The sequence below is a fragment of the Panthera leo genome, chromosome B1 (genome assembly GCF_018350215.1).
Source record: "Panthera leo isolate Ple1 chromosome B1, P.leo_Ple1_pat1.1, whole genome shotgun sequence".
In the NCBI taxonomy this organism is placed as follows: domain Eukaryota; kingdom Metazoa; phylum Chordata; class Mammalia; order Carnivora; family Felidae; genus Panthera; species Panthera leo.
The window spans coordinates 24,229,082-24,243,741 of NC_056682.1; the positions used below are offsets into that span (position 1 = coordinate 24,229,082).

General features: G+C 36.4%; 1 protein-coding gene across 1 annotated transcript in view; it reads left to right on the forward strand.

Annotated features, from left to right (window-relative positions):
• SGCZ (sarcoglycan zeta) overlaps positions 1-14,660 on the forward strand; it is a 515,552-nt gene that overhangs the window by 299,062 nt on the left and 201,830 nt on the right. Inside the window, exon 3 of the mRNA XM_042933838.1 lies at positions 5,870-5,971. Within this exon, the coding sequence (XP_042789772.1) occupies positions 5,870-5,971 (102 nt within the window). The remainder of the gene's footprint in view (positions 1-5,869; positions 5,972-14,660) is intronic.

The following is a 14,660-nucleotide window of genomic DNA, read 5'->3' on the forward strand; positions in this document are numbered from 1 at the left end:
TCCTCTCAGGACTGCCTTCACTGCATCCCAAAGCGTTTGGATTGTTGTATTTTCATTTTCGTTTGTTTCCATATATTTTTAAATTTCTTCTCTAACTGCCTTGTTGACCCATTCATTCCTTAGTAGGGTGTTCTTTAACCTCCATCCTTTTGGAGGTATTCCAGACTTTTTCCTGTGGTTGATTTCAAGCTTCATAGCATTGTGGTCTGAAAGTATGCATGGTATGATTTCAATTCCTGTATACTTATGAAAGGCTGTTTTGTGACCCAGTATATGATCTATCTTGGAGAATGTTCCATGTGCACTTAAGAAGAAAGTATATTCTGTTGCTTTGGGATGCAGAGTTCTAAATATATCTGTCAAGTCCATCTGATCCGATGTATCATCCAGGGCCCTTGTTTCTTTATTGACCGTGTGTCTAGATGATCTATCCATTTCTGTAAGTGGAGTGTTAAAGTCCCCTGCAATTACCACATTCATATCAATAAGGTTGCTTATATTTGTGAGTAATTGTTTTATATATTTGGGGGCTCCTGTATTTGGTACATAGACATTTATAATTGTTAGCTCTTCCTGATGGATAGACCCTGTGATTATTATATAATGCCCTTCTTCATCTCTTGTTACAGCCTTTAATTTAAAGTCTAGTTTGTCTGATATAAGTATGCTACTCCAGCTTTCTTTTGACTTCCAGTGGCATGATAAATAGTTCTCCATCCCCTCACTCTCAATCTGAAGGTGTCCTCAGGTCTCAAATGAGTCTCTTGTAGACGGCAAATAGATGGGTCTTGTTTTTTTATCCATTCTGATACCCTATGTCTTTTGGTTGGCGCATTTAGTCCATTTACATTCAGTGTTATTATAGAAAGATATGGGTTTAGAGTCATTGTGATGTCTGTATGTTTTATACTTGTAGTGATGTCTCTGGTACTTTGTCTCACAGGATCCCCCTTAGGATCTCTTGTAGGGCTGGTTTAGTGGTGACGAATTCCTTCAGCTTTTGTTTGTTTGGGAAGACCTTTATCTCTCCTTCTATTCTAAATGACAGACTTGCTGGATAAAGGATTCTCGGCTGCATATTTTTTCTGTTCATCACATTGAAGATCTGCCATTCCTTTCTGGCCTGCCAAGTTTCAGTAGAGAGATCAGTCATGAGTCTTATAAGACTCCCTTTATATGTTAGAGCACATTTATCTCTAGCTGCTTTCAGAATTTTCTCTTTGTCCTTGTATTTTGCCAGTTTCACTATGAATGTCGTGCAGAAGATCGATTCAAGTTACGTCTGAAGGGAGTTCTCTGTGCCTCTTGGATTTCAATGCCTTTTTCCTTCCCCAGTTCAGGGAAGTTCTCTGCTATGATTTCTTCAAGTACACCTTCAGCACCTTTCCCTCTCTCTTCCTCCTCTGGAATACCAATTATGCGTATATTATTTCTCTTTAGTGCATCACTTCTCTAATTTTCCGCTCATACTCCTGGATTTTTTTATCTCTTTTTCTCAGCTTCTTCTTTTTCCATAATTTTATCTTCTATTTCACCTATTCTCTCCTCTCCTTCTTCAATCTGTGCCGTAGTTGTCTCCATTTTATTTTGCAGCTCATTGATAGCATTTTTTAGCTCCTCCTGTCTGTTCCTTAGTCCCTTGTTCTCTGTAGCAATAGATTCTCTGCTGTCCTTTATACTGTTTTCAAGCCCAGCGATTAATTTTATGACTATTATTCTAAATTCACTTTCTGTTATATTGTTTAAGTCATTTTTGATCAGTTCATTAGCTGTTGTTATTTCCTGGAGATTCTTTTGTGGGGAATTCTTCTGTTTGGTCATTTTGGATAGTCCCTGGAGTGGTGCGGGACTGTGGGGCACTTCCCCTGTGCTGTCTTGAATAACTTGCGTTGGTGGGCGGGGCCGCAGTCAGACCTGATGTCTGCCCCCTGCCCACCGCTCGGGCCACAGTCAGACTGGTGTGTGCTTTCTCTTCCCCTCTCCTAGGGGCAGGATTCACTGTGGGGTGGCGTGGCCCGTCTGGGCTACTTGCACACTGCCAGGCTTGTGGTGCTGGGGATCTGGCGTATTAGCTGGTGTGGATCGGCAAGGTGCACATGGGCAGGAGGGGCAGGCTTAGCTCACTTTTCCTTTGGAGATCTGCTTCGGGAGGGGCCCTGTGGCATGGGAGGGAGTCAGACCTGCAGGAGAGGTGGATCCACAGAAGCACAGCGTTGGGTGTTTGTGCGCTGCAAGCAAGTTCCCTGGCAGGAACCGGTTCCCTTTGGGATTTTGGCTGGGGGGTGGGCGAGGGAGATGGCGCAGGCGAGGGAGATGGCGCTGGCAAGCATCTTTGTTCCCCACCAAGCTGCGCTCTGTCGTCAGGGGCTCAACAACTCTCCCTCCCGTTGTCCTCCAGCCCTCCCGTTCTCAGAGCAGAGCTGTTAGCTTACAACCTTCCAGATGTCAAGTCCTGCTTGCTGTACGAACACACTCAGTCTGGCCCCTCCGCTTTTGCCAGCCAGACTCGGGGGATCTGCTTGGCCACCGGGCCGCCCCTCTGTCCCGGCTCCCTCCCGCCAGTCCGTGGAGCGCGCACCGCCTCGCCGCCCTTCCTACCCTCTTCCGTGGGCCTCTCGTGTACACTTGGCTCCAGAGACTCTGTTCTGCTAGTCTTCTGGCGGTTTTCTGGGTTATTTAGGCAGATGTAGGTAGAATCTAAGTTGTCAGCAGGGCGTGCCGTGAGCCCAGAGTCCTCCTATGCCGCCATCTTCCCAGGATTCCCCATCTTATAAATTATTAATGGACTTGGCACATGCCTGTGAGGACCAGGGTGATTACATACTGTATATATGTTATGAATTCTTATATATTTTATAACTACATGTAGATAATATGGAAGAACTTGAATATTCATTTTTTTAAATACAAAACAGGAGAAATAAAAGGAGGGACAAATGGACATGCTTGAGTGAGGTTAGATTCAAAACACAGTTCTACCATAAGAATCCTACATTTATACGGGGGTATCTATTTCATCTAATTTAAGTGAGATATATTTATATGCCTCAAGTTATGTATCATATAGAAAATATAAGAAGAAAACATTGAGCTGAAGATTCAAAGCTTTCCACAATTAAAGATGCATATGGCACCCATAATATCCTGGTTAACTGGATGTCCAGTTACTTTATTTAAGATGGTTATCTTATGAAAACATTTTTTTAAGATTAGTGTGAATTGTGAGTTATGTTTATGATAGAATTTATTTCTATTGTTCTGAGTTTGACTAAAAGTTGCACTAGATGTTTCCATAGCAACTTCATGGGGAACATTTAGAACACTTCCTTCCGGCAGACATTTGAGAATATATGTGGACAGTCACTGTGTGAGATTTAGTCAAGAAAATCACTCAGGGACAAAATAATATTTTAAAGCCACGCGTGTCATTTTGAATGTTCTTTCTGAATTACAGAAAGTTCGATCTCCACTCTGCTTCTGCTACCCCCCCTCAGATGTTCTTTAGGTTTCATGCTGTCTGAAATTTTTGTCAACTTCAAGATCTCAAAATTCAAGGTTCCATTTTCTGATGATAAACCTGTCTTAACATTTCTCATATTTCTTAACTCCTGCTGAATTTAATCATTAATGGGTCATCAGCTGTCATTCCTTGACCCTGTGCTCTTTTTACTGTCCAACATTGCTGTACTGACTTTACTTGTCTCCACCCAATGAGAAAAATGATGGTCAGGCATTGGAGGGGCATCATTTTGTGGTACTTTGGCAAACCCCATACTTAGGACTTTTGCCATTCCTGTTAGCAAATCCTCCTTTTTGAGTCTCTTTCCCTGTTAATTTTGCCAGTTTCTGTTCGTCGATAGCTGTGATGTTGCAAAATGATACTAATTAGAGCCAGTAAACAGGTGACCATGTAGTTGATGTCTAAATCAGAAACACTTTTCACTTTTGAAAGTGAAAGAGGACACTATAAAAGTGGGATAAACCAGCACTGTCTCGGAGAACCTGGGTTGTGCCATCCCAACAAAAGTAGATCAACTTTCTCATCTGAATAAGTGTTCAGTGAAACTTGAAATTCTCTTTAAAAAAAAAAAAAATTAGTCAATTCCCTATTAGACATTTCCAGGGTCAGTTTTAGGTTTGAGTCTCAATAAATGAAGTCCTTCATCCCATCCCAAGTTTATTTCAACCAGAATTGACGACTCTGTCCTTCCATTAGAGGATTTAGACTCGACCACCTCAAAATCTCTCTCTCTTTCTCAGTAGTCATTTTCCTTGTGAGACTTTAAAAAAGGGCTTTAATTCTTACTCAAAATTCTGTTCCTTGCTATACTACATCATTGGCTTTCTTTGGTGGTGGGACGTAGGGGCAGGTGGCAGAGACTGGGGCCATGAGAATTTCTTGGCTTTCTTCTTATACTGATCATACCCTTATTTCATGTATGAAATAGTCCTTTCCCACCCATAGACCTAGTCATTATCTAAGAGTTTCTCCTTGGTTTTATAGATACCTTCCCCAGAGAACACTTGCTCATCCATCATAGTAGATTCAGACATGCCTTAAGCGATTGTCACTCTGCAACCCACTTTTTACAGATGTGCTAGTTGATGGATAAATATCTGAATTTTTGATGATACCTCAAAGTTAGAAAGTCCAAAGCTACAATGATGTTTGTCATTGAGCCTACAAAATTTGTTATTCCACTTTTAAAAATCACCACATTTCCTTATTTAGTCATAGTCATGAAACCTGGGATTAGTCACAAATGTCCCTGTTTTCAGTATTTTCAGATAAAATTAGTCACCCAGTCTCATAGGCTTTTCTTCCACCATATTCCTTACACTTATTACCGAGTTGTCCCCTATTACTGATTCTCTGCCAGTTAGCCCCACATAGTGCCTCTACCAGATTAATCTTAAAGCTTAACTCTGATAATTCCAAGCCCTTGAGCTGTTCAAGAACTTTTATGTTTTTTCTTCCGGAGCTTGACCTAAGTACAGACTTCTTACCTTCGCATTCATGGCTTTCCTTTCTCTGGCTTCAAAACATAACTCCAGTTGTTTTCTCTTACAGTATTCTCTTACAGTATTATAAAGTACATATATGAGCCAGATTGGATGTCATGCTGTTTCTTAATATTACAGGATGTTCATTCTGTTTCTCCCTCTACGGACGTCTCCTGTCGGAACTCCATATTCTTAAGGTCCTTCTCATAGTTCATCTCTTCCATGAGAAATTGTCTATTCTCTTATCAAATTTGAAATCTTTCCTTAATTCTCATGGTACTGTGTTCTTTTTAAATTCATGTTATTCTTTCTCATAAGTGTTATTTATATACTTGTTTTATCCTCCTTATAGAGTGTTGTTTTCTAAAGGAGAGGATATAAACTTAATTTGAATACAGAAATATCATGCTTACTTATACTAGCCAATTATTAAGTACTTGTTGAAATCATTCCACAAATGTGACTACTTGAATATTGTAGAAATATGTATATAACTGTAATGTAAAAATATTATTAGAACTCTCTGCAAACAAAATTTGTTTTCAATAATCAGGTGGCAAGTATCTTTATACCCCCAAAAAGAGTTAAACTGGCTAATGCATGAAGAAAGTAAAGGGTTTATTCATAGATAAATCCTAGTCTCTGATAGAGCTATGAAAAGATACGAGGTCTTTTCATTTTACACAGAGCCCTCTATATGCATGCAGACTGCTGCAATCATTCATTAAGTAGATTCAGTCTCTCATTTTCCTTAAATCATCACTGATTTGAGCTTACTGTTTTCTCAATTTAGCCCTAAGAAAATTATGGCCAGTTATTCATTCTCTAATGAACCTAAAAGTGAACTATATTTCGTTGCTTGTAGGATGGTATGGGAAATCTGAGAGTCACCAAGAAGGGAATCCGACTTGAAGGTATATCTGAGTTTCTACTTCCATTGTATGTGAGAGAAATTCATTCCCGAAAGGTATGTGACATTGGCTTTGGCTTAATGTAAAAGATAATTTAGAGGTTATGTTTTAGCTTGAAATAGGAGGCCAGAACCCCCTTATCTCTTCAGTATGTATTTAGTGTCCTGAAGTTAAAGATTTATTTGAAGAAATGAAAACAAGGAAACAATTGAAAAACCAGTGGAGAAGGTTAGTTTGAAACAGACAAATTAGAGAACCATTTCTGAATTAAACTGCAGTGTTGCTTTTGTTAGTCTATAAATTTGCCTCTATTTTCACTAGAAGTTAAAAATACAACATCATGGTAATTTCAAAAGGGGCACTTGATACATCATGGGTAATTTTTGCAGGAAACATTGACTTGAATAAATGACTTTATTTCAATATATTATAGATCTTTTCAGCTCAAATGAACGTGCATTTTCTAAAAAGAAAAGATGAGGAAAAGTCTTACTATAGAAATTAAAGTTATTTCTGGATGAACAGTATTTAAAACAAGCACGAATATTTATCCTTTCAAATGTGTGGGTGTGTGTATGTGTGCCTTATGAGTATTTTATCACTTACCAGCATGCTAAAAATCAAGATTATAGTTTAGCCGTTATACATTTTGGCTTTTGTGTGTTACTTTTCAGAAAGTATTATTGGATACCAAAAAATATAACTAGCAACTATTAGGCATATGTGTGTAAGTGTGAAAATCCAGTAAGACAGGAAAAAACGGAAAGCTTGTTATTATATAAAATGTGGAAAGATTATTAACCTTACTTCATAAATATGAAAGTCTATTTTAGACTAGAATCATCTTTAAATAGTACCAATGTAATATAATAGCAAAGGGGTTGCATAGTAAGCCATAATTTACTCATTTCCTTCAAAGTTATTTTTTTTCCTTTAAATCTCATAGTGAAAACAGAACAGAGGATTATTTTTCATAAAACTTCCAATTAGGTGAATTATATTAACTTTAAGTTTATTTTGTTATTATATACAAACCTTGAGAGCTTCACACATGCACCGTATTGACTGCTATTCTCAGTACTAGAAATTTATCACTGAGATCACCTTACCTAGTGGATTTGGGGCAGGTGAATAATACCATAGACACATGTATGAACACCTGACCTTACTATAAAAACTGCTTAAATTTAAAAGATACAAGTTATGTCTTTGTTTTCTTATTTTTTTTTTTTTATGAACGCTGAAAAAAATAGTGGGCATACCTAAGTTAGCACCTTCCCTCCTACTGGAAGTCACCGCCACTCACAGTTATTTACTGTTTTTTTTTCTTGTGTTCGGTACTATTCAACAACTTAGTATTTGAAGAAATGAAAACTTATCCATGGAAACCAAGAAATTACTGAACACAGAAAAGTGAGAATAATCATAGGCAGGAACTTCTTTGAAAATGATCCCATTGATAAGTCCAGGGACAGCAAAGATTGATCCTTGAAGCCATTTAGATCAATTCAGAGTGGCTGCCCGGGAATCCAACTTAACAGAAGGATCGGTAAGCCCTTTGCCAATAGGCAGGTCATAGTATTTATCTTCCCAGTTGAAACATTTTTGAGAGCATAACAACACCTGTGCACCAAGATTCTCCTGGGAAACTGGATCTGTGTTTACTCCCTCAGTGGACCAAATAAGAAAGGGTCCACTGATGTGATAGCTTCGAAATGGGAGGTGGTGGCAATCAGGCTTCCTGACCTTTATCCCTGGGGAATTTTGCAACCTCAAGTTCATAAGCCTTTCCAAATCTTACTGTGCTGATTGAAACCTCTGTGCCCCCTTTCACATCCCAGACATGTTGTTTGTCCTCCTGTCCCCCCTCTTCTCCTCCATCTTCCAGTGAAGGCAAAAGCCAGCACAGCACACACAGGTAGGAGCTTGGGCCGTCAACAGACAGGAGGCCTGGTGTTGGCAGAAAAAATAGAGACTCATTTCCTCTTTGAACATTTCTCTACACGTGCACCATAAAAATAAATATTTAAAATGAAGAGAAAATATATATCTTTCATCAGCAGTTCCCACGTTAGGATTCTCTTGCCCATGAACGTAGGCAGTGCTTTGTTCTCTGCCATAAAGCCCACTTACTGTTTTAAAAAGCCAGCCAGTTTCTCTGAGGCTGAGTTTTCTCATTAATACAGTGAGTTTCATAGCAATGTATCAAAATACTTCTTCGGTTAAGAAAGAATGCGCAAATTCCAGTAATACTAGTAAGAATGAGATCTTTATAAACCCTATTATACATTTCAGGATTTGCACACACTTTTGTGTATTTGAATGTTTTTCTGATAATATATCAAAGTCCCTGTAGGTCTAAGTTAAGGAAATCTATTAAATTCAAAAAGTACTTATAAGGATTCAATTGATATGAGAAAAATACTATACACTATACTCTATTATATGTATCAATTTTAATTTGTATGAATTTTTTCCCTGCAATTTTGATTTGCACCTGTTTGTGTGTGTGTTTTCCTGCATTAATGGCAGTGGGTCCCTTTCTTTATATTTGACTAGTATGCCACTCTGAAATAAAGAATTTTCTTATTTAAAGTAACTTCCTAGGTTATGTAGGTGTTTAATCCCATACTATTACACAGATTTCTATCAGTCAAAAAAACTCAGTTGCCCACAGACACACACATCTAGTCTCCTAAAATAGTAAACCATGGGCTGTTTCTACTCCAAGTTAATTTGTCTCCTTCTCCCACCAGTATAGATAGATATTTGAAGTTTACTGTTATAAATCACAGTTTACTCTCTTCTTCATGCTTTTAAAAAATCAGCCTTTTTTGAGTGGTTCATCATTATCAGTACACAGAAAAACACATTACATTCTGTGTTTGAGATATCTTAGAATTCACTGCATATTTCAGAATTAGCAACATTATTTTCAGGGAGTAAGTACTTACCTAACATTTGTGAAGTTACATATGTAGTTTTTCAGATAGGCAAAGTACAAAGGATATGGGTTTTGAGGTTACCTTACCATAAATGATAATGATGATAGTAAGGTTTTGAGTCAAACTTCAATGCACGTGATTTAACATTAGGTCAGAATCTTTTAACTATCAGGAAATTAGGGCAAATAATCACCAGGTTCTTTCAAAAAAATGTAAGTAGAGCATATTTCCCAAGGTTTTATAAGTCCAGAGAACTAAGGTGATTAAATTACCTGCACTTCAGGGATGATTGCCCCCAAATTTTGCATCATTCAATTCTCTAGAACTTTTTGTGTTACCGTGCCTCATCTAATAGTCACTGAACAGTTATCTTGTTAATTTTTTTTTTCCTGTTCAAGGATCCTTAATTAAGCGGTACCTTACCATTGACCCCTATCCCAGCATCCTTCATGATGGACTGATAATTGTGCTGGGGAAACTGCTACCAGATAATTCCAATTCCAGTAATTCTACAACAAAGCAAAGTTAAAATTTGAGCCCTTGGGACCTCTGTTTTAGACGGGCTGGGAGTAGGCTATGCTCTCCCCTTCATGTACAGTCTTTTCACTTGGCTTCAAAACCTTGATGCTCAGTTCTTGGTGCAGTTTTTGGTCTTGTGTGTTCAATTATTCTTTATAGAGTTCAGACAGAAAGCAATGGGGCCAGGCAAATACAGAAAACCTCTTTCCTGTTTACACAACATGGTGATCTCCTGACCCTGTATCTTTCAGGTACCTTGGTAAACCTCCTCTCTACAAACAAATTCATACAAATAGAAATCTTCAGACTTCTGTAACCATTTTATTATTATCATTTTTATCATTATCATTTTACATGTAAGTGTTTGAGTGTTTATTATTTTACTATAACATCTTCAAGTTAAAAACACATATCATTCCGAAATCTTTACACTCAGAAAAAAAAAACTATTAACATATGATAAGCATTACCAAATTATATAAATACACATCTGCACCAATAAAAGGGTAAATATAGAGGCATGAACATGCTATTTATAATTAATATATACACGATTTAATAGAAGAAAAATATGAAATAAATGGGAAAGAATTGCTAAGCTTAAATATTTCTTCACAAGAGTATCTTTAAAAAAATTGTCTTTATGGTTAAGAATAAAAGACTATGAATATCATTAAGAAGCTGGATGCATTAGCTCCACGTTTTAATCTCAGACAGTGTTCATTAACTCCCTGCCGTGCAATCTGAGGTGATTAGCTCCTCTCCAATTTGTCCTTACCCCTCTTCATTTTCATTTTTTTTTTGATAATTATATTATTTTAACTTTGTCACAGTTCATAATATTTACATTCTGTTCTGCAACTTTAATTGTGTTGGCACATTGGTCTTAATTCTACAGATAGATGGCTGCAGTATTAACCACCAACTCCTTTTGTTACGGCGCCTTCATGACTGAGTTCATTATTCTAATCATTCCCTCCTTACTTATATTTCATTGCTAATGAGTTTTGTTTGTTAATCTTTGAAATATTTCATGCTGAAGGTGCCTGACTATTGTCTTTATCTCTTCTGGGAATATTATTAATGGTTCATCCCTTCTTCTCCTGTTAACTAATTGCTCTATTAAATTCCACCACTGAGTATTGCCAGAAAAAGTCTGAAGGCAGCCTAGTATGGATGTTTCTCCTGCTGATGACATGAATGTTCTGCCTGAACACATTCTGCCAATACATTTTTGCCATTTTATTTGAGGGAAATGTTGTCTATCATATCACTCAGTGTCTTTCATTTTTATTTGTTCAGGTCTTCACTGCAGAGAAAGCAACCGTTCTTATGTTGGATCATCTTTGTCGTCCACAGCTATCATCGTTTCTCGAATTACTTTTAAACTCTTTATTTTTCCTCTGCATGCAAGTAACTGTCATCATCTACAGTTTTTCTTCCATGTCATTGGTTGATTTTCCTCCATATGAATTTTGCCCTTGCTCTCTCTAATTCTTTTCTTTTATGTATAAGGGAGGAGGTTGTTCTGATTCTCAGACTTTTCCATAGATGCATAGTCTCCTTGTAAATCATATTAGGTTATTTTTATTGTCTTTGAGCTATGGTTTTACTAAAATTAAAAATTTATAATTCTAAAACTTAAAGCACTTGCCTGACCTAGTTTGAGTGATCTCCAACGAGTCACAATTTGAAACAAGGAATCACAGTCTAGTTACTTTGTTTCCCCAGTGAGATAGTCGGTGGGAAAGGGAAGATAGTTGGGGACTCCTTTCCCTGCCTGAGGTTCTACTAAATCACAGGCCAACCATATGTGGACTATTTTAATTCCATGGGTCTTAGTGGTCCTTTCTGCCTCTGCAGAATTCTTCCAGTGGTATATAAATTCTTGGTAGACTTTTTTAGTACAATCTACATTACCACCCTCTTTTCTTCTATCCACACCGGTTTATTTAGGTTAGACTTCTCTGAAATATATTAACACTCCTTGTTTTCTTCTGGGGATATAGACGAAAGTTGGAGAGGGATAGCTGTTACAAGCTGCTATGAAATAATCTTTTTATTCTCCTGGCTTCCACTTTTTCAAGTTTATGGCGTATGCTTACATCAATAAATTGTTGGCTTTTCCAAGAAAAAAAAATGATTAAAAAAAATAACTGTAGTTTAACTTGTTAACTAGTGAAGGAGAGAAGTTTTTGAAAACTTTTGTATTTTGATGTATAGTATTAGGTAAGATCTTTCCTTCCCTCCCTCCTTCCTACCCTTCTTTCTCTCCCCCTAACCATGGCCATAGCCCCTAATACTAGAATGTAGTCTATTTTCCATCGCTGATCTGAAAATATGACTTTTCTTATACACTACATTCTTAAACATAGATTTATTTCTGGTCTGTCAGTTCTGTTCTATTGACATACTTGACTAAAATCAAACTTTAAGAAACATTTTTTTTATAACTGTGAGAGCAGTTCTTTTTTATTGCTCTTTTTCAAAAGTTTTTGCCTATTGTGCATTTTCTGTTCCAAATGAACTTAATAATCAGCTGTCAAGTTTCATAAAAATTCCTGTTGAGAACTTAATTATGGTTAATTTAATTTGTGGGAAATTGACATCTTTATAGTTTTGAGTTATCCTATCTAGGAACATGGCTTCTCTTTTGATTTTTTTTTTCAAAAACGTACCTTGTAGTGCTTAGGAACATTTCTTAATATTCCTTTTTATATTAGCATTACAGATTTGTTGTCAATCATATTATGGTTCTTATTGCACACAGGAGTGCCTTCTCCAGTTGCTTTTCTCATTGGCATCTGTGTGTATGTAAAAAAGCTATTCTTTTGGTATGGATATATTCTGGCCATTTTCTTGAAATCTTATTATTTCTATTATATTTAAAATCATTCTTCTGGTCATTTAGACAACGATTTTTAATAATAACAGCTAACATTCAGCTTATACTACCATTCTAGAATCAAATTCCTGGTTTCAAATTCTGGCTCTGTTGATTAGCAGTTGTGACTAAATTACCTTATTTGACTTCTCTGTGCCTTATTTTTATCATAGGTAATATAAAGTTCATAGTAGACCCTAATATTTTTATTATTAAACTAATAGTAGTATCCAACCCAAGGAATATTATTATTTTTGATGAAATTCAAACATTATATTAAATGCTTTGCACTTTGTAGCTCATTCAGTCCTTACTATGTGATATGTATTATCATCAAAGACTGTATTTTGAAAGTAGAGTTTAAGGATTTGCTGGAACACTATAAATAGGATGTGAGAATAAGAGATGATCTAATATGATATTAGTTTTTTTTTTTTTTTTTTTTTTTGTTCTGAGTAGTTGCTATTAACCAATTGGGGGAAAGTAGGGAATCAGGGAAGATTGTGAGCACATTTTTGAAACTGTTAATTTGCCTATTAGAAGGACATGGATTTCAGGTTAAACAGGTAGATCCATGAGTCTAGATTTCATGTTAGAGGTGCAGGCTAGAGATACAAATTAGAGACATTGTCTGTCTGTCTGTCTATCTATATATTTATCTGATCTCAATACATGAGATTAGACGAGAATATCAAGTAAGTGGGTGTAAAATAGAAAACATGAGGAAGTTTATTGAATGAATCCTTGAGTATCCAAATTTGAATAGTTTGGAAGAAGTGTAAGAATCAAACACGAATTAAGAAGGAAAGTAGATTGAGGTGGGAGGAAAACCAAAAGAGTGTGGTATCCTAGAAGCAGAAAGAAGAAAGTGTTTCCAGGTTGATAGAGAATTGTTTCTGATAGCCAAGTAACATGAAGATTAAAAATTTATCCTTCCATTATTAGTTTGATTATACTCTAGTCAGAAATAGTTTTTAGCACATTTGAATATATCTATTAATAGGAGTTTTATTTTTAAATTTAATGTTTTGATTGAATTTCATGAAAAGGTATCCAAATATCAAAGTATTTTATTCCTGGGATAATCTTTTTTTGTTCATGAGATAGCAATTTTTTTAATAAACAATCCTGAACATTAAATTTGCAGTTTACAAAGTGTTTTTGCTCATATTACCTTACTTAATTCATACTGCTATCCACGAGGGGCTACTGTCTTTATTTGCAAATGGCAATCCAGCTGCCTTAAATTTTGCAACTTAAGTCTTAATACTCTGACTAGAATCCCAATCTTCCTATCTTGATTCACTGCTTTTAACAATTCATCAGACTCTCCAAATTAATCCTTTTAACATATTCTCCAGGAAACCCATGTTTCTATTTATGTGTGTGGAGTGCTAGTTTGGACGCATAGAAGAAAGTATGGGGATGCTTTGAGCATAGTGGAGAGTGGACCTTGCTTAGGGATGAGAAAAAAAATAATAATACCATGATAGGAAATCTTCATTAAACCAGGAGACAGTGTGAAAGTGCTGAATATATAAATGTAGGTGAAATTAGCTGTCCAGGGGTAATATTCCTTGGACTAAAAAGCAAAACAACAAAACAAAACAAAACTATAGGGAAACCCCAGAAGAGTTCTACTTACTGTGTGGTTTTTGTTGTTGTTTTTTTTTTTTCTAAAGATGGTGATTGTCCTCTCACTCGTATGGTCTCTAAAACACCGCAGAAGCCTTACAGAGAAATAAAGATTCTCCCATCGCTTCGTATTTAATCAGCTGCCTTTTCAAACAAATATGTAAACAAGTTACCTGTAGTTTCTCTTCACCAACACACACACACACACACGTACACACACACAGCCCTATCTTTACTACTTTCCAAGAAAATATGTGAGATAATGAAATAGCAAACCTAGAACAAAAGAGAAACACCTGTTAGCTAAGGTTGCTGTTATTACCGTATCAAATTTTTATCTTTTTTACAATCTGTTGCAGAGAACCTGGAGCAGGGTTATATTAAACATAGAGTAAAATTAAGGTGCTAATAAGTATTACACATCTTTTAATGCCTCACAGTAGTCTGATATAACAATATGAGTCAGTGTTAGGAACTACCTGCCTGAAGGAGAACAAATAATTAAGCTATTCATCTTGAATAGCTCCTGCTACCAATTATTAAGTCCCTTCCATAAGCTAACTGCTATGTGAAGGGCCTGGTATGCATTCTTATCCGATTCTAACAGCAGTTCAAATGAAGGAGACATTATTACATTCATTTTACAGATGAGAAAAAGCATGCAGCTCAAAGAAGTTATATAACTTACCTGAGTATCACAAAAAGTTGGGGGCACAGATCAAATCCGGGTCTGCCATATACTTATAACCCATGCCCTTAACT